Genomic DNA, 20,891 nt, shown 5'->3' on the forward strand with positions numbered 1-20,891 from the left:
TCTTCTGCAAAGCCTTGCTAACAGGTTGGTTTTCCTCTTCTCTTGTATCTTTCATGACCTTTGCATTCCTCTTACTCAGAGGAGGCCTAATCAACACTTTACACCTCTTACCCTTACTGCCCAATGCTGTCGATTGATCGCTTTGTTGCCTATTTCATTCAAGGTTAAAGATGTACTCACATTTGTAACACAATTTTCTTGACTTACCTCCCCCACTTGGGTAGCATCTTTTGATTCTTTAACCTCTTGTTCCACTGCCTGAGTTCTTTGAATAGTCTTCTTACTTGATCCTTCTTCTGTTACACTCATCTTGACCTCTTCTGCAAGACCAATGATACTTGGTGTGCGGGTACCAATTGGTGGTGGGCGTAGGATGATTGTAAGTGGTGATTGTGGCGGTGGTTGCATTGGTGATTGGCGTTGAACTGGTGTGGCTAGCTGTGGTTTCACCGCTGGTGGTGGGATTTGAACAGGTGGGATTGGCTGCCTGAGTGGCGGTGGTCTTGCTTTTGGTGGAGAGATCTGATTATGTCTCTCCCCTCTATTGAAATTCTGCCTCCTCGGGTGTGGGCAGTAGTACATTTCATGGCCATCTTCCCCGTAGTTGTAACAGTGGTACTCTGGGTTCTGCCTTCGTTGTCCTCTTCCTTGTTCTGAGTTCCTGCCAGGTGCATGCCCTTGCTGCACCAGATGCACAGATAAACTCTCTAGTTGGGTGGTGATGCGACTCAGCAGGTCTTGCTCTTCTGATGCCTCCTGCGGTTGGACTCTATGATTGGCTCTTGCAGTCACTGGGGTTGGTCGGGCCGAGCTTGTTTCCTCTGACTCGTTTACTCTTGCTTGCATGCGTAGCTTCTTGTCTTTAAGGCGGGCTACTTCGACTGCCAACTCATATGTTGCAGGAAACCTTTCCTTCACCTTCTCTCTAAGCGACGACCATAGACCAGCAATGAAACGGTCTTTCTTTAGGAAATTAGGCGCTTCTTCACCTTCCTCCAGCGAGGCAACCCATCTCTCCCATAAGTCCACAAATTTGGACTCGTACCAGCAGGCCTCCCTGCTTTAATTCTGTCAGTAACTGCCATAGCCTCTCCGAGGTTGTGCCTCCACCAAACCTCTTTACAAAAGCAGCCATTAACACATCCCATGCATTCTTGGTGGCCTGGGGCAATGCATTATACTAGGACTTGGCCTCTACTTTCATCAGTAGAGGAAAAATTCTAAGTCGTGAAGCGTCGTCATCTTTGTTGGAGACGACACAAGCAATGTCGAAATCATCCAAAAAGTCAGTGGTGAGATTCTCTCCCTTCTTTCCACTGAACGTGGGAAAAGAAACACTTGCCATGGTAGTGACTCAGGAAATTACAAACCTCTTTTTCTTTTTTCTTTTTTTTTACATTACATTAACAGTAGCGGCTCGTAGCGGCTTTTAACAGGGGTGGGTGGATAGGTTAAAACAAGATAAAGATAGAAACATTAAAGGAATGATGGTAATCTAATATGGGGAGAATGATAGGGTTCGGGAAATTGAGGATTTCTCCTAGTACCGCCGCACCGAATAGGTGTACGATCTTCTGTTGGTAGAAGACTTTCCTATCTACATAGATATTCACATGCATATGCTGCAAGAATCTGAACGGGAATGCCGTTTGCCCGTTTTCCATCATGCACAGAGAATGGAATACTTATACTCTTACCGTGCCAGTGTTGATGAGTCGGCACATCCACAAGAGGTTGTCTCCTTTCATGGGCTCTACCTTTGCTTCGTTGCTCAGCACGTACGGGGTGATAGCGACGCGTCTGACCACTCCCAGCCTCTTGGCTAACAGCAATTGCAGGTAATTTCCGTAGTCGGCGTGTTGCATGAATTCTACTCCATTCAGTTGCAACTCGTCCCCAGCCCACTGGGTTTCTCCCGTGGTAGAGAGCTTCTTCAGGATAAGTTGTACAGGGAGAGGAGGAAGATCCTCCACTCGCTTTCCAAAACAGCGAGAGCAGTAGCCGAACCACTCTTCTCTAGGACATGGGAATCTTCTTACCACTTCTTCTTCCGGATTGTCGAAGTGGATTGGTAGCACTCGCATGCGTCGTGCAAATCGGTAGGCGACCTTTCGCCGCTTAGCTTCGGATGACTTCCTCTTTGGCAAACTGGGTACAACCCGGCTTTCTGAGCTTGAAGCACTTGCTTGGCCAGATTCTTCTTCCTTTGGGGTCATGTGTTTCCAGACTGGCTTATCTTCTCCTTGCCTTTGGCTCGAGCAGCCCCTTTAGGCCACTTTGGAGTTATAACTTTGACTGCAGTTTCTTTAGGGACAAGAGGTCTCACCGTTTGCTTCCCTTCCTGGATGTGAATGACTTCTTCGCGATGAATGTCGATGTAGATGACTTCAGCCCTTTCGCTGCCTTCGTTGCTGGCACTCATTGACAGTGTGCCTCTTGAATGCTGGCGACATTGCAGCCTGGCAGTAGCACCTCAATGAAGGCGTCTAGTGCCTCCGTCTCCTCTTCTTCCGTCCTCCAGTTAGAAAATTCCTTCAGCCATTCGTTTATGATTGATAGTGGGCGTCACTTTCAGCATTGTAAACTGAAGGGTTTCATGAAAAGATCCTCGGTGGGAGGCAACAAAATGACGAGAGCAAAGCGAACCCCGAACCCCCGACGGCCTCTAAAACACCGGGGACCGAATGGCGCGCCTCGAGCCTGTCACAGTAAAGCAAACAGGGGACACCACCTAGCTTGAGCGGCTAGGACGCAAACAATACACCACCGTAACAAAGTTTTCATCCAAGAGAGCTGGATGCTTGGAAGTAATGATGAAGAGGAAGGGGAATGAGATAGAGAGAGAGAGAGAGAGAGAGAGAGAGAGAGTGAGAGAGTATAGCGGCTTAGTACTTAGGTACCACAGAAGGATGGCGAATCTGCACACCCTTCATACATACACAAGCTCACTCCAAACACCAGACTAGGTGGCGATTCCGCACACCTCACATGGGCAAAACATTGCAAGGAAACATACTCACAAAACCTCAAGCTTTATTTAGAGAATAAGGCGATGAAATGGGGAGCATAGGGTATGGGAAAGAGAAGGGAGAGAGTGGTAGAGCACATGGCGGATAGGTGGGAGCTGATGGCGAAGACTTGCACGAGGGTTATGGCCATCATCCTTCATTTAGCTGCCCTTCATCTTCCATAGCCCAAGGGTGTAGCGGTCATGCTCAAGACGAGCATGGTGATTGCGGTGATGGTGATGGTGTGGGTGTGTGTTTGTGCACTAGACACACACAGTGCATAGTGTACTCTTTGGTGATGTTGTGTGTGTGTGTCTAGTGTGATGGTGACCCCTCTTTATATAGGGGAGGAGGGGGGAGAAATTCTAGAATTTAGAAATGAAGAAATCATTATCTACACAAGCCATGTGATTGTGGGCCCCACTTGTCTGGCTGTGTGTATATGTGCCAGAACAACAGTCTCATGAGAGAGACTAAGAGAGAGAGATGGCTGAATGGAAAAAAGGAGAGGTGACATGGAGAATAAAGTAATTACAAGAGGGGAGAGAGGGGAGTGTGTTCAGAGGTGAATCTGTGTGCAGATGTGTGTGAACACAAGAAAAATCAGGTAACCACCGGGTTGGGATGGGTCTGTGGGCACCTTTTTTCAGTGAAGCTGTGAGTGTGGGAGAGGTTATCTGGCTACAGGACAAGAGACATGGCGCCCTTTAGAGAGAGAGGGGGATATTTGGGTCATGGGATATGATAGGAGAGAGAAAAGGGGGGTGGGGTATACTGTTTTTGAAGATAGGAGAGGTGGCATGTGAGTTAGGGTGCATTATTAGTAAGGACAGGGGGTGGGGTAGCTTGAGGGGAGAGAAAAAGGAGAAAGGACAAGGGGAAGAGAGAGGGGGTTGACCTTTTGAGTGGAGGAGAGGAAAAGGGACACACGGTGGGGCAACAATGAAGAAAAAGGAGGCAGGGTGGGGATGGGCTGTCCCGCGGCCCAGGGTGGCCCATTTTACCTTTCTCATATATTTACATAATCATACTTTAATTTTTTTCTTACTTTTCCAATGCCTTTTATCACTCCCTCCCTAAGAGGAGGTTTTCATGGGGTGGGGACGAGAGAAGAGGGGTATGGAAGCTTGGCTTGTGAAAAGCCCCTATCACCATATATCTTGTACAGTCATCACCGGTGGGATGGGGCGGGCCTCGAGGATGTGAAAGCAACGGGTTCTCCAAATGAAACAAAGAGTAAGGACAAGCTCCCAACAAAGCTTTCTATCAGTGCTCCACTCCTGAGGTGTAAGCAATGTGGCAGGCTAGAGTGTAGGCCGGCCCTGCTGTATCACAATCATGCTGCTAGCTGAGGACAACTCAAAACGAAGTGCTGGGTCTGTGAGGGTGGACCAGGCAACAACACCCGAAGTGTACTGCCTAGCTGACAACAAGGCTGGCATCAACAGTAGAATCGGAAGCCAAACCTGTTGCGGCATGGGGACAATGCCTCTGTGACTCAAGTGGGTGGGCACAAGTGGCACAACCCGTCAGGTGGCCGCTATAGACCAACCAACTCCCAACTGCGGTTGCTCGATGGGCAACTAGCCACTGGAACACGGTGACTTTCCTTAGCTGTCTGCTGTCCCACAAGCGCTCCCAAAAGTTTGTTAGGAAACTCAGCTGCGAGACCCTCCTCTTGCTAGTGACCTGCTGCAGCAGGGGGGTTCTCTCTCTGAGCAGCCAGTCGTGCTGTGTACTGCAAGAAAGGGATCTCTGGGTAATCAGCTGAAGCAAAAGGGTCCGCCAAAACCACTCCTTAGGGTCCTACTGCACTTGCGACAAAGGGAGACTCTCCCAAGGCCGAAGCCTCCAATGTCCAGTCTCAAGATCTCACGGGTTAGGATCAAGGACATAAATCGTCCCTCTCATGCCCACAGCTTGAATCCGTTGGAAACAGCACTCTGCTACTTCTGGTGCCTTAGTAGTAACTTTGTGGAGGCGACCCTCTCGCTAAACCTCAAAGAACATGCAAAGGCCTAAGTCTGAGCAGGCCCAATTGCGATGAGGACCTCGAGGCGAGTGAAGGCCCCTATCCAGTTGGGAGCTGCCGGCACGAGAGGCATGTGTCACTCTGTTGGTAGCCTCGACGATGTCATGATACATGCTCTGTACCCCCCTCATGCCGGGCAATTTGATGCTGTGAATCTCCTCAAGAAGTGCTATAAACTGCAACCAATCTTCTAGGGTGCGGGCTGGACCCTCTACCATGGGACCCCATGAGACATGGGGTTTACTGCCAACCATGCGACCTTGCTATGTATTGACCAATGGATTCCATGTAAGAGGCTGGCTCAAGCGCTCCTGAGTGCATGTGGGATGGTGGTGCTCAAGTCCCCCTCAGCTGCTCCCAAGACCGAAGGAAGCTCAACGCGAAACAATCCTCATCTCCTGCTCAGGGCCACTTGGCGCATCTCTTTGAAAATGCAACGAGTTTAGAGGCTCCAAGGGCCACCCGTGTGTGGAACTCGACCTCTAAATCTGGTGTGGCAAAAGCTTCTTCCAGGGCTCGTGCCCAGGAAGAAGCCCTTTAACAATGAGCTTCGTAGGGAGGGCTCTACTCTGCCGTGCTGGATCAATGATACCCAGCCCTCCTTGAGAGCAAGGTAGGGTGATGACCTGCCATGAGACTTCTGCCTGAGCTGAATGCGTCTCTCCCTGTCCACAGAAAGTTCTTGATCTGCCTCTCAAGTTGGCTGATACAAGAGCTCGAGAAAATCTAGCAAGATGTGATATACCACATGGTGGTCAAGAGCACCTGGTTGGCCACAACAGCCCTGCCAACAAGGGATAGCTGCGCCGAGCTCCAGTGCAACTTCCTCCTAATGGCTAGGAGGAGGAGAGCAGTGTGCTGCTCCCCTGACAAGTCCAAGCCAACCTGGCAGCCCAAGTAGCGAACTGGCATCCCTAGAGGGATCCAATTAAAGCCCTCTTCAGGCATCTAGTGAGGCGTGGAGCATCACCAACCCAAAAGGCCACTATCTTTCGATCAATGCTCTCGACAGACAGCAAAACACCCTCAAGGCCTGCTCAAAGAAGGGTTTTGATTGCGAAAGACTATGTTGTGGTTTACTTGTAGTCTAAGACAGAAGGTGTTGACGGAGTGTCACTATCCTCCTTTTGCTGGGCACAGAGGCAACACTTAAGGTGGGTGAGAGATACTTCTATTGGCCGCAGCTCAAGAAGGATGTGGACGAGTTTGTGCGTACTTTTATAGCATGTTAGAAAGTGAAGTATGACACGCACAAAGTGACAAGACTCCTTAAAGCTTTGCTGATTCGAGATCTCCCTTGGGAGAGTATCTCTCAATGGATTTTGTTTGTTATCTTCCAAAGGCCCAAAGTGGGTGTGATGGCATATGGACTGTATTGGATAGATTCAGCAAGCAAGCTTATTTTGTACCAGTGACAAGGACATTGAATACCAATCATTTGGTAAATCTATTGGTCTCACACATCTTTTGGCTGCATGGCATGCCTACAACTATTGGTTCGGATAGAGATCCCTGATTCACCAGTTTGTTGTGTAAAGTAGTGTGTGAGAATGTCGACACTATGCTCAAATTCTCAACGTTGTTTCATCCACAGACCGATGGGCAATCAGAGATAACCAATTTAGTGGTTTTGGACTTGTTAGAGTATTATCTCTGAACATAAGTCTCAGCTGGAGTGGCATTTTCCATTTCTGGAGTTTGCATACAACAACACTGTTCATGCCTTGGACGGGGAAGCCACCATTCACGATTGTTGAGGGTGGCAAAAAGGTTCGTTTTATTTTCTGCAACAAGGACAAGATCTTTCAAGCAGATTATTTTGTACAGTGTAATAAGCTCTTGATATGTTCACGGATGCTCGTTGTGGATTGACCTTGATACACAAAGTTGCTTCATCAAATTTTGATCTAGGAAGATGCAAACCTATGTCATGCAATTGCTAGGACATGAATGTCCTACAATTTGTGGGTGGGTAAAAGAATTTTATGCAGTTTGAAAGATGATTTTTGTAATTTGTATCGCATGGGAACCCACGCAGGAAATGAATCAAGTAGTGCATAGCTATTGTTTTTGTAAATCTCAAGCCTTGGTAGAGACAACCTCTTGAACCGTGAAAATAGAAATAGTAAATATTGAAAATAGAAATAGTAAATATGAGATAGTGGTAGCCATGCAGTGGAGGTTGGATACTACAAGGCCAAGTGGCGACTTTAAAGAAGAAAAGTTGTGTGTAACTAAAGAAAGGCTCATGCTACATGAAAATGAAGAGAGAGGAGCCATGTTCTTGTGGTTGCATGAGAGGCCCAAAGGAGGAGAGGAGGTCGAAACTAAGTTTAGAGCTAGAACTGTCACGAGATTGGCACCACGTGCCAACGGAAAAAGAAGAGATTGAACAACTTTAAGCACTTCAAATAACAATTGAACAGAAAGAGATGCACGACACGAGGGAGGGAGTGGCGGAATTCCACCCCAAGAGAGCACTGGCCCCAAACCTTGGCGTCCCTTTTGGTATTTCTTTATATTGCTTGAACTCAGTACAATGCCGGTACTCGCGCTTTGCACCTTCACACTGAAGCGTGCTAGAGACTGAGCCCTCTGCGCTATTTAAAGGCCCTTGGCCTATGAAAAGCAGCTACATTAAAAGCGTTAAATTCAAAAGCATCTGGCTCAAAAGCATTAGCCCAAAAAGCTGTCAGTGCGAATAATGGAAATCCGTACACCTGCAACGTCAACATCGTGATTCGTGGAAATCCGTACCGGCTGCCACGTGAGCAGCGCGATTCGCGTACTGGCTGCCATATCAGCATGTCAACGTAAAATTCGAAAATCCGTACAAGTCTACTAGGTCAGCAGTTGGCTGTGTGTGCGCAATCCTGCTTGATTTTAATGTCTTTAGTTACTTTGGGCCCCATTGGACAGGGTCTCATAAGCTGGCGGGAACTCCTCTTTAGTAATAGGCTACTTGGCAAGACTTTGCAAGTTGGTACTTCTTTTGCTGCTTCTTCTAGGGTTTAGGCCTCTGAGCCGAGATCTCCAGGTTGGGGACGTTCTTCAATGGCTTGACACATCAACAATTTGTGACAAGAAATCACTATTTTTCTCGTGGATTTCTCACCCACGGTCTGAATTGTGCAGTCTAGGAATCTTTTTTGGGGTTTTGGCATGCTCCGAATGTGCTCATGTATCCAGATTTCTCAAATTCTGAGTTTAGAATTTTTTGCAACAACCTGCAACAACCTGCAACAATAAGCAAAATCTTTTTCAACAGCTTTTTGTGTCTTCAATTGTGTATTTTTGGAGTGCTTTTAAGTATATGAATCATTATAGCTGAGGGTTTGTCACAAACGGGAGCGCACACGAATAATCAGCAAGCTGAAATATAAACTTTCAACTAAAAGAGTCGAGGGAGAAGATTGACACAGTATTTGGGACCAGAAGATGGGCTGGTCGCCCTCCCCCCCCCAAAGAGAATCTTTATTAGGGAGAATCTTTTTACAAGCAAAAGAACCGGAGTGACCCCTCTGTTCGAGATCTTTTGACTCATAGGTTAGTTCCTCCCTTTACGGGGAATTCCTGAGAGAGGTTTCCATCTGTTCGTAGAGCGAAAAAGCTCTACAAACCGTTCCCGATTCCTTTCTCGGTGTCAAGGGTTATGTGTTTGAAACGTGAGCCGGGAAGGCGAGGGGCCTCTGACTGTGAGAGGTGTGTGTGAGAGAGCAACAGACACTGAGAGCTTCGGCAATCATCGTAATCATCAATAAGTTGAGTAAAGCTTTGAGTACATCTTAATCGATAACCAAGGCGTGTCGTTAACGACACCGTTACTCGGATTTACTGAAAAGTAGGAGTTAAAGCTCCCTTTACGAAATTAAGTGGGCCATTAACGGCTCCATGACTTATCAACATGATTAACAAAACTTAAGTTGATGACGGTGATGGAAATCTCCTCCATGTCCATTTCGTGCTTCAATTTCTAGCAAGAAGTCATCAAAAGTTCTCTCAGCTCTATGGTTTGCATACTTTCTCGTCATGCCTTGCCATCCTCGGACTTACTTCCTGCCTTGCTTAGTCTAGAGGAAGAGTAACCTTCAAGTCCCAAGTTCGAGAGAGAGATCGAGCTCTCTTCATGCCAAGGGAGAGCGTAGCCTTCAAGCTCCAAGTTCGAGAGAGAGAGATATGGAGCTCTCTTCATGCCAAGAGAGAGCGTAGCCTTCAAGCTCCAAGTTCGAGAGAGAGATCGAGCTCTCTTCATGCCAAGAGAGAGAGCGTAGCCTTCAAGCTCAAGATAGAGAGAGCAAGAGAGGTTATCTATGCAACTCCTTTCCTCTTCATGTACCATTTCACCTTTGTGCTCATGTCTCGCGGTCCACGGTATTCTCCTCTTCTCTTTTCTGAGAGCTCCACCCTCCTTGCCCTGCATGTTCTTCTCTTTTCCCCCTATTCCCTGCCTAAAAGCTATTTTCCTAAATATAGCATCCCCTCCCTAAGCAATGGCGGCGCGGTCGTTGCTAGGGAGCATAAAAAACTCCCCTTGTTGACGTCACACATCCCCTTGGACTTGCACCAAATTCCGCGGGCCTTGTTCCAAATAGGGGCGCCATGGCGAGCTCTGCAAATGCCGCTTCATGGCTGTCGTCATGCGAGCATCGTAGAGCTCGCTGTGAGCTCTTCCTCTCTCCCTTGCGCTTCCTGCCGCTGTCTGCACGCCATGCTCTTCTTTCTTCCCCCCCCCCCCCCCCCCCCCCCCCCCCCCCCCCCCCCCCCCCCCCCTGCACACATGGTGTGCCTTAATTTGTTCAATGGGCGGCCATATTTGCGTTTTTGGGCGGCCGGTTCCTCTAGGACGGCCTTTGATACTAATGGGCGGCCATGATGCTTGGGTTTTTGGGCGGCCATTACCTCCCAATGGGCACCACATTTGGCATGCACATCTATCAAAGCAATGCCAGTCCGCCTTTCCACTACCATATTGGGCATTCCCCGCAATCAATGCTCTCCAAATAGCACCTTTTTAACTGAAAGCTCATCAAAACCATTATGTGCTTTTGTACGAGCACCACATTTAATAACATATTGACCAAAGCTTTGCCAACCACAAGACATTTGGCATACATCTTGACCATAGTAATGTCGAGCACACCCAACTATCCCTGCTATCAATGCACTACATGAGATGACATTCCGGACAAGATGCTCCTCGAGCACCCACTTATCTATTAAGTGCACTATATTCGAGAACCTGGTTGAAGCCCAAAAACTCCCAGATGGCACATTGACCGAGGTGACCAACGTGGCACAGAATCGGACCCCGTGGAAACTTAAACGGACAATATCTTGGCAACCAAAACTTCGATTGCTCATCTACAAAAACCGACTCGCTCCACAAGATGAGCACTTCAAGCCCATACATTTACTTCAGCCCTGACCCTTCATTTGCAACTGTCCAATTTGGTACACATGTGCAATCCATTCGACCTTCAAATTGCCATAACTTCGAGCATTGTAGTTTTATCCCATAATCTTCCATTTGTGATCACTTCAAACATTCTCAATTTTAGCATCAACAACATAGTTTTTGGCCCTCTAAAGCCGCATCTGGCTTACATTTAGCATTGAGCTAGCTTGTTATCAAGCCCTGATCATTGATCAATAATCATGTAGAATTTCATCAGACACAATTTGCATCCTTCTGGTCTTTTTCTCATCATGGAAGCGGAGTTGCACGACACTGGAATCCTCTGAGCATAGGTCCAGGCCTTATTGCTTCTTCTCCGTGATGGAGTCCCTGCGAAAGCACCGAACACAAAACAATAACGCGAATCACAAATTCACGATCGATACCTGTGGCACCTTACATGGAAAAACGACCTTTGTGCTCCGTAATCTCGTGATCACTTGCGTCTCCTTCCTGGCAGAATCTTCCTCCAAGCTAGCGTTGGCAAAATCTGTGAGTAGAGAGGGGGCGTGTGGTGCTTTTATAGCTCCTTGGCCACTGAGGAAATAACCGGTCTTTCTGCAACACGAATAGTGAAGCCATATAGGGCTGGGAATAGCTGGAGGAAAGAGAGAGAGGCCTTGCGGCAGATTTAGAGAGAGGAGAGAGTAAGTGCTGGCTGTTTTTGCAGTTGTAAGAGGATGCACTGGTTATTTTTTAACTAGTTCTTGCTTTAATTTAAGTGGGCTGCCCACTTATGCAGTGGGCGGCCGGGCACTTTTACTCGGTGAGCTGAAAATTGATGCTATGCAATCACATTCTAGGCGTCCCCAGATGCAGCTCTCAGGCACAGATGCCTTGCAAACACAGATTCCTGGCGAGAAAGCCTTCGCTCTTCTCGGAAAATACTTATAAATACTCCTCTTTTTAGAAAAAGCTTCTCAGAACCCATCTTTATTCTTGTGCTTGCGTCTTTACACGTATTCCTTATTCCTGCTCAATATTCCCTTTTCGATGCTCCTGTCACCCATCACGTGACGCATAAGGAATATCCGATTCCCGGTCTCTCCTATCGAACTAGCAATACAACCCCTTCCCGATGCTTAATGTCACCCATCATATGACACATCATGAGTTGTTCGTTCCTCATGGCTTTTAATAATTCCCGTATATCTACAGTTCCTAACCTTACGGTTCAAGTGCACACAATTAAATATCCTAGTTTCAATAAAAAGAAATTACTTAGAAAAATAAGAAAATAGTCCATTTAGCAGCTGGGTTTATGGCTGAGATCATCTTATAATCTCTTAATCTCTTTGCTTAAACTATGTATTAAGCTATCTACAATACATCAAAAGTTGGGGACTTGAGAAGAAGGGTGTTTGATTACATGTGTTCGGTGCAAAAATGAGTGCTGGTGTTGCTCCAAAGTATGTGAGGGGAAATCTATAGAGGCATTTGGATGGGTTTTCTTCTTCCTCACACCATACAGGACATGCTCAGCCACATCTTCCAGCACTTTCTCAGTAAATGTTGTGGGGAAGCCATGTTGGACTGTAGCCTTGCCAAGGGCCCTAAAGTCCCAGCATACTCTAATTTATCATTGTCTTTCTTAGGAGCAATAGCCATGAGGGAGAGCCTCCCAGAGTGCTCCACTGGAACAATGATCACTTACCTCCTGTTTGTACCCCATCTCTTGTTTGACCACCACTGTAGGCATTTGGATGGGTTTTCTTCTTCCTCACACCATACAGGACATGCTCAGCCACATCTTCCAGCACTTTCTCAGTAAATGTTGTGGGGAAGCCATGTTGGACTGTAGCCTTGCCAAGGGCCCTAAAGTCCCAGCATACTCTAATTTATCATTGTCTTTCTTAGGAGCAATAGCCATGAGGGAGAGCCTCCCGGAGTGCTCCACTGGAACAATGATCACTTACCTCCTGTTTCTACCCCATCTCTTGTTTGACCACCACTGCAGGCTTAGGATTGAGATTGCCAGCCTTGCACTAGTCTAGTCCCGGCTACACATTGCTGGAAGAGGGCACACAAATAACCACGTAATCCTATATCAGATCATAAGGAAATATAGAGCCTACCTCTCTTATTTTCAATAAACAAAATGTGTCAAAGATTAAGGGTTTTTTTAAACCCATCTCACAGTCGAGCATATTCATTAAGGCATTGTTCTATCAGTTTAAAATCTTGTCAAGTTCTCGATTCCAAATTTTATGTATATGAGGAACTCAAAAAGCATTTTCAGAAATGTAAAACAAGGCTTCAATTTGAAGCCTTGTTCTTTGCATGCTTACTATCTGTTAAGCTCAATAGAATTATTTTACTTTTACCTTTTGTAAAAGAAATCAAAACAGGAAAGATGATGCATTTCTGCATCTTATTTTTGAAACTTAAAATAGCATACCAATGCACTATGGGAGGTGAGACTATATATCATGATCTATATTGGTGTTTTCATTAGAGTCAGAATTTCAGCATCGATCACTTCGTATACTAGGTCTGTGATGTTATTAAGCTAGCATTGAGCCCACAATCCTGAATGAGCTTTTATGTTTGTAATTCTACTGCACTTGGCATTGTAAATTGTGGAGTTGGGTTAAGCTCGATCCAATTTTAATCTTCTCTCCTAATTGGACAATCCATAGAATTTGTATCACGGCCAATTTTGTTTAATTGCAGTAAATCCTTTTTAATTATTTATTAAATATTATTTTTCTAAGATAGACTAGTTTCTCTACAGGGTTGTGCTTTTGAAGATGCGGGAGCTTCTGTAGACATGCTAATTATACGGAGGGGCCAACATTTCAAAAGGCCGTAAGTTTAGTGTTTGCTTTCATTGGTTGTTAGCATATGGCAGCAGATATGTAGTAATTGGAATTTGGCAACCTGATTTGATGGTTTCTTTGTAGTCATATTTCGAATGATTACTTTTTTCTATTGTCTCTCATTATCCATCTTGCACATATTAGCTGTTGACCTGTCTTCCTCAGGAGCTTATCTCTTGACCTAATACATCCTGTAAGACCACTCAAATTTTCTCTTGTCTCGATAATTTGATCTCCACATAGCTGGACCTACAGTCCGCCATTACATCATTTCCTATAATTTCAATGGTATCCTGCTTATTCATTTCACATCTTCGTGGCACTAATGACGGACGCCTTTTGTGTTGTAGTTCCTTTGCATCAATGGCCCATTAATGGACAGGCGGGCAATGAAGGTTAAATTTCCTGCTACCCAGACACAAGTACATACACACTTTGGCCTCTCAATAACACATGGAAAAACAGATTTCCCTCCCTCTTGTTTGGAGTCCCACGCTTATTTAGTGCCATGAGCCTCAAACCAACCTACCCAACCTAAGAAAACTTTCTACATGTGTACATGCTTTTTTCGTAATTGCTTGTATTACTTCTAGGAAACTTTGGAAAGTTGGATGCTTACTTCTCTTGTTTTAAGGATGGAAGGGGTCATTCAACAAAAAACATTCTATATGGTTATTTATTGTCTTATAAAAACCTTCCATGGTGCTAACATTGATGCAGTTTTCAAATACTGGAGTTTTCCGTCATTTCAAGTAATCGAGGAAGTCAAGTTGGAGATTTGAATAGCGACGCTGAGGACTATGGGGATTGCCAAGTCAATCAGGCGATCGTGAAATTAAAAGTGAATGATGTTGATCAGGCAAGAAAATGACATCCTGTGATTTTTGATTGTTCACATCTCTTAGGGTTTAGTTTTGGAAGCATTAGCATAAAGAGCGGTAGAAAACATAACAAATTTATCTCAATGAGATAAGAACTTCAACAACAGAGATAATCAAATTTCGTGAGTCTTTGGTCTGAAGGCTACATTACTTAGTCAGTGAGCTTTCTTGCTACCATAGAGTTCTGTTTCTATGTGTTTCTGTTTGTACACCTATGCTATTAGATTTACTGCTACAACAAGATATATCTCAGGCATACTACATCCTCTAGGGTGGGAATACTGATATTTTTTTTTTCCGAGAAAGAGATCCTTCTGTTAGTTAATGAAAACTGCCCATAGGGCTACAACCACCTCTGCAAAAGAGGGCTACAACAAACATGATGGGGAGACTCTCCCAATGAAAGAACAACATATATACAATGAGGCTAAATCAAGAGATGGGAGGAGGGAAGAGCCACACAGGTGGACGGTAGTGCCATCTGAGCACACCCTGGACAATGGTGTAGAAAGGCCCAGGGCGCCAAAGTCGAAGGAAAGCCTCACGGCAGTATGGATCAGCTCTAGCCAAAAGTCACGAACAGTCTTTGCTGGCGGCACAGGCCGAGCCTCAAAGATGCAGAAATAGCGGGCCCACCAGATGAACCAGAGTGTTAGGCCACTGATGAGCTCCCAACACTCCTCTCTCTCACTGCACCACTCCTGTGGAGTAAGCTCTGTAGAGCAGGTTGGAGTGTAGGTCGCCCCCCCTGTATCACTATCATCCTGCTAGTGGAAGATAGCTCAAACTGAAGTGCCGGGCCTGTGAGAGTGGACCAAGCCGCTGCCCCCCAAGTGTATTGTCTAGCCGTGGAGAGAGTAGGCATCAGCTGAAGAACTCGTAGCCACACCTGCTGGGCCGAAGGACAGTCCCAAAGACAGTGACACTGACTCTCCGCCAAATGGTCACATGCTGCACATGCGGCCGAGAGACCACTATGCACTAGCCAGCTCCCTACTGTTGTAGCTCTGTGTGCGACCAGCGGTCGAAACAAGGTGACGCGCCTCGGCTGTTTGGAGTCCCACGGCTTCTCCCAAAAGGCTGCCAAGAACTCGACTGTGAGGCCCTCCTCTTGCCAATGACGTGCTGCAGCGGGGCGGGCCTCTCTCTGTGCTGCAAGTATGTGACGTCCAAGCCGAACAGTGTACTGAAAGAAAGGGACCCCTGGGTGGTCTGCAGAAGAGAAGGGGTCCTTCCATAGCCACTCACCAGGATCCCACTGCACTCGTGCAAGTGGACAACACTCCCAAGCCCATAGCCTCCAGTGTCCAGTCTCAAGAGCTGTTGGGTCAGGGTCTATGACGCAAGTCCTCCCACAGATGCCCACAACTCGGATCCTCTAGAAACAGCACTCTGCCACCTGCGGGGCCTCTACTGCAACTCGCTGTAGTCGTCCCCCACCCTGAAGCTCGAAGAAAAGGACTGGGACAGTCTCTGAGCAGGCCCTGATTGAAATGAGAACCTCCAGTTGTGTGAAGGCTCCCATCCACCGGGGTGCTACTGGCTCGAGAGGCGTGAGCCACTCAACTGGAATTGACTCTGAGATGTCCTGACACATGCTCCCCTCTCATGCCCTGTAGCTGGAGACCCTGCACCTCCTCTGACAAACCTGTGAACTCTAGCCAGTCCCCTAGAGAGCGCGCTGGACCTGCTGCCATGGGACCCCAGGAAACATGAGGCCGACTACCAACCAAGTGGCCTCTTTGAGTGCTAACCATGGGGTTATAGACGAGGGGCTGCCGTAGGCGCTCCTCCGTGCACGTCGGCTATCTCTGCTCCAGGCCACGCCGTAAGAGCTCCCAAGATCAAAGCAAACTCACAGCGAAGCGGTTCTCCAGTCTCCTGCTCAAACCAACTCTGTGCATCTCTGTAAAGATCCATCTGGTCGAAGGTTGCCAAGGGCCTCCTGACTGAGGCACCCTGGCACGAAGCCTCTGCAGCAAGAACTCCTTCCAGGGCTCCTCATCTGGAAGAAGTCCTCTAACTATGAACTTCCCAAGAAGGGATCTGCTCTGTTGTGCTGGATCAATGATCCCAAGCCCTCCCTGAGAACAAGGAAGCGTGATGACCTGCCAAGCTACCTTGGCTCGGGCTATCTGAGCGTCACGTCCTGACCAAAGGAAGTTCCTGATCAGCCTCTCTACCTGGCTGATACAAGAACTCGAGAAGATCCAGCAGGAAGTGATGTACCACATAGTCGCCAACAACACCTGGTTGGAAACTACTACTCTTACCAGCCAAAGAAAGTCGTGTTGAGCTCCAGTGTAACAACTTTCTCCTGATGGACAGGAGAAGGGGAGCAATCTGCTGCTCGGGAGACAAGTCCAGACCAACATGACAACCCAAGTATCGAACTGCAGTCCCTGAGGGAATCCACCTGAAACCCTCTCCTGGCATCTAATCTGGCACAGGAGCACTACGAACCGAGAAAGCCACTGTCTTTCTTGAGTTGATCAGTGCGCCTGATGCACAACAGAAGGTTTCCAAAGCCTGCTCACATCTGTGAAGATTGGCCTCCTGGCCATCAAATACTGATATTTTTAGCTTAGAATGTTATACACCCTAGAGTACGCTAGGGATTGGATGCATGGGCACAGGTCATAAGGATATATACCACAATATTGTAATCATTATGTATTTTTCTGGCACAGAGTCCGATGTACTAATGATATGGTTTGTCCCAATAGGCTAGTTTGGATTTTAGTCAGTAAAACCTCTCTTCAATGGTCCTCCTGAGGAGGTAAGGAGTTATGCATCTTACTCAGCTATGCTCAGCTTTTGTGAAGCCGTAGAGGGCAGCAAGAGATCTGCAAGAGAAGACACTTGCGCTCCAATTTAGAGATGTCTAAGAGAAGACTAATACTCATGAAGAAGAAAGTGAATCCTGGTTTACCTTGATGGCGACCTAATGGAACTCTAAATTGAGCTAAGAAAGGCTTATATTCCAATCATTGTGCGAGCAAGTAACGGGGTGAAAGACTCTCTGCTGGAAGACCGATCCTGTAGGGATAGCGCCTTATACTCTTTCAAGTTGTACCTGGATCATGATCCTAACTGGAAGGTCTACTGAGGACTGCCTTTGCCACCAGACGTACTCCTCAAATGATCGAGCATTCTCGAGGTTGAGTTGATAGAAAATGATCAGGATATTTATTTGAGAATGTAGCAAATGTGCTGGAGAGATGTTTGCTAGGCTTTCTCGATGCTCATCTAAAATTGCTGTCCACCAATCGTATGGGGCTGCTATCACACCACCTCTACATCTGCCAACCCTGAGGCAAGAAGCAAGTTGCATAAAATAGGGAAATTGCAAGTGCAAGGGAAGGGTTGAAATGTGGAATGAGATAAGGGCAGGAAGTTAGAAAGATAGGGCTGCCCCTTCGTGCTTTTCTATTGTTTAAACTACCTCTATGTGTGGCTGCCCAAAGAGACAATTAAATTCTGACCATCTTTTTAGAGTAGCTGCAATATTGATGTAGTTTCCTGTGCACAATGGTGCACATCTCATGCTTCCCTATGCGGATCAGCAAGAGACCAGGTACATCAGACCTACATTCTCCAAGCTACATGATGCTGACTCTACATGTGTAAGAGAAGACTAATACTTACCTAGGCTTTCATCAAGTTACCCTGCCTATAAAGTAGTAGGAGCATGTGCATAGGGCACATAGAGCCAGTGTGCATGTGACAGGCACATCTGAGCACGTGCTCGTATCTACTGACACACCGTTTAATGTTTTATGTTGGTTAAAGTAAAAAATGCATACTGGAAATAAATCAACTGAAGCTTACATTGTGCAGCAAACACTTCTAGCTATAGTTTATAGTACTCAAAACTGTTCATCAATAACTCTTGCAAATGTGTACCGCTAGACAATGCCACATGCACACACATGGCCACAAATTTATTTGCATGTATGGCCCCGCGCGCGCACGCAAAAAAACACACACCCACACCCACCAAAAACAGCAAAACAGGTAGTGCTTGACGTTTTTAGGATATTTCTATATTTTTGTGCCAAAGGAAAAATGACATACCCCATGTATATGCAGATGAGTGCTGCTGAAGGGCCCTTCAGCCCTTCAGCAGCACTCATCCACATGCACACACATGGCCACAAATTTATTTGCATGTATGGCCCCGCGCGCGCGCGCAAAAACACACACACCCACACCCACCAAAAACAGCAAAACAGGTAGTGCTTGACGTTTTTAGGATATTTCTATATTTTTGTGCCAAAGGAAAAATGACATACCCCATGTATATGCAGATGAGTGCTGCTGAAGGGATTGGCCCAGTTGATGCTCTAAGTGATGCTTTAAGGTGAGATAAGTTTGCTTTGTGTGTGCTTGTGCGCATTGCAAAAGCAAATTGTTATTTCTAGTTTTTTCAATAGCTCAAAGAACATGTTGGACTGGAAGCCACAATCAATGTCTGATGGTATTTGTGTGTGTGTCAATGCACAATAGGGTGCGAGTAAGGCTCACCGTTGTGCTCTGTTGCGATTGCTCAGGCTTCACTTTCTGCTCCTGCTCTTACTGCCAATAATGCGTTTTAGGAGCACCTACATTCTGAGATGTGCAGAATCTCATACTGAAATTTTCTTGATATGATTAGTAGCTGGAGTACGAAAAAGTCCAGAAAAGGGGGGCTGCCTCATATGATCGATCCCTAGCCATAGTGAAGAACCTGGTGGGTGTCACTCTGCCTTCTGAGCTATTTCTGGGGGAGGGCTTGATGTGGAGGGCCTCTCTTATCACAGGATGAGATCTCTCAGTTTGCACCCAGTTGAAAAGGGGATTTTTTTTCCTAGAAGGCAGAGAATTATATATTCTCGAATGCTCACCATAAATCTATTGCCCGATCTGTTGCCAGATAGTTTTTTATACCTTTAATTTGGCAGTATCACCAAGACAATGGCTATTTGATTGCAACAACTGTGGTACAAAAGATCCAAGCAAACACTGCACTTTTTTCTTTCTGTCGATGGTTGGATCTTTCACATAATTGGTCCATGCCCAACGCATTTCTTTTCGATTCTTATTCAGGGTAAGAGGACATAATGTGCGCATTTGTAGCTTGCTACTATTTGTTGACAAGTCGTTCGTAAGGAGCAAGCTCTTCCATGGCTGCATGCTGTATGGAGCAAATAGAAATAATACCATGTCTCTGTATCTCAAGTAGAAATAATCCGAGACATCTCTGATCCTGATATCTCATGACTCTATCTAACGAGTCAAACCATCTCTGAATAAACTCTGAAAGCGTCCCCGTATCTCATAGTAGACTGTGCAATGACATATGTAGTGAAACTTTATCTCTGGCTCTTTATGGCATAACTGAGAGAGAGAGAGAGAAATGAAATGTTATATTAACGTCTTCAAAAGGTCAAAGTGACCTATGAGACCTAAAAGTTACAATGTGGTGGATCTGATACAAAGTCTGAGTAACAAAAGTAACAAAATGAAATGAAAATGACAATGACAATATGACAAAATGACTACTATGGAATCCTAAACTCCAAGGTGTGAAATAATCAGCTAGCTGGGATAGCTAAAATCACAAGAGATCCAGCATCGGTCGCTGGCGGATCTCATCAATCTCCTCCATGGTCAGTAGTCTGACTGGGCGTCGTGCATGTCCGGCCAAAGTGATCCGAATCCTTTGATGCAGCCTCCGTCGGTGCTGTGTAGTCCTCCGTAGTCGCGGGCGTCTAGATCTCCCCAGCTCGGTCGCCCGATCGATCAGTGTGCCTTTGGCGTGAGGCGGCGAGCTCTGCTGTGGTAGTAACTCCTCTGGGTGTCCAGTGTCTGCTCTAAGGAAGTTTGTGATCTGTCTCTGATGCTGGCTAGCCTCTCCTCTCATCAGGCTCTCTCTGTGTCTGCGCAGCTCGAGCAAAAACAAACCCAAGCATCTCTGATCCTCATACCGCATGACTCTGGAGAGTGGTCCAAAGCCCTCTCTGAACAAGCAGTGGAAGCGGCCTCGTATCTCGTAATAGACGGGGCAGTGGCATGTGTAGTGCAACTCTGTCTCAGGCTCTATGTCACATAGGGGGCATGTCCTGGCCTCTGCTGGTACTCCGCTGAATCTCCCAGTCTCGATCCGCAGTTGGTGTGAAGATGTGCGTATCTGGCCAATAGCACATCGGACCCCATGAGACAAGTGGGTGTCCATGTACCTGGGCCTCGTCACAAAACCGTCCTCCGTAAGGTGGAGAAGATGCTCTCTGTAGAAAGCCATCTTTGTGCCCAGCTCCTGTGCTGGCTGTATCCATGTCCTCCTCGTGTCTAGCTGAGTCAGGTCCTGGCGGATGAGCCTGGTGATCTCTGACTGTGTAAGAGTCAGAGAGGGTGCATCCAGTGAGTACTGGAAAGGAGGCAAACTGTCTATGCTGAACCCATGTGCCTGAAACCATGATGTCATCTCCCCATACCAGCATGCTGTATCTCCCTGCATGGCTAACTCTCGAGAGGACTCAAGTGCAAGGCGGGCATATTTGTCTCTGGGAAGTTCCCACACGCGGTGTATGAAGGAAACAGATTTGGTTAGCGCCTCAACCACTAGTGGGGGGGCAGCTAGCTCTGCTCGGACAATGGCACGTGGTACAGAAGCCTTGGCTCTAATGAGCCGCGAGATCATAGAGACCAGAGGCT

General features: G+C 46.7%; 1 protein-coding gene across 2 annotated transcripts in view; it reads left to right on the top strand.

Annotated features, from left to right (window-relative positions):
* The window catches only part of LOC147425511 (uncharacterized), a 173,951-nt gene that overhangs the window by 111,532 nt on the left and 41,528 nt on the right, over positions 1 to 20,891 (top strand). For both annotated transcript variants that reach the window (XM_086500851.1, XM_086500850.1), the window contains exons 14-16: positions 13,230 to 13,303; positions 14,035 to 14,173; positions 18,506 to 18,558. In XM_086500851.1, coding sequence (XP_086356977.1) covers positions 13,230 to 13,303; positions 14,035 to 14,173; positions 18,506 to 18,558 — 266 coding nt within the window. The remainder of the gene's footprint in view (positions 1 to 13,229; positions 13,304 to 14,034; positions 14,174 to 18,505; positions 18,559 to 20,891) is intronic.

The sequence above is a fragment of the Adiantum capillus-veneris genome, chromosome 25 (assembly GCF_014529385.1).
Source record: "Adiantum capillus-veneris isolate H3 chromosome 25, ASM1452938v2, whole genome shotgun sequence".
NCBI lineage: Eukaryota > Viridiplantae > Streptophyta > Polypodiopsida > Polypodiales > Pteridaceae > Adiantum > Adiantum capillus-veneris.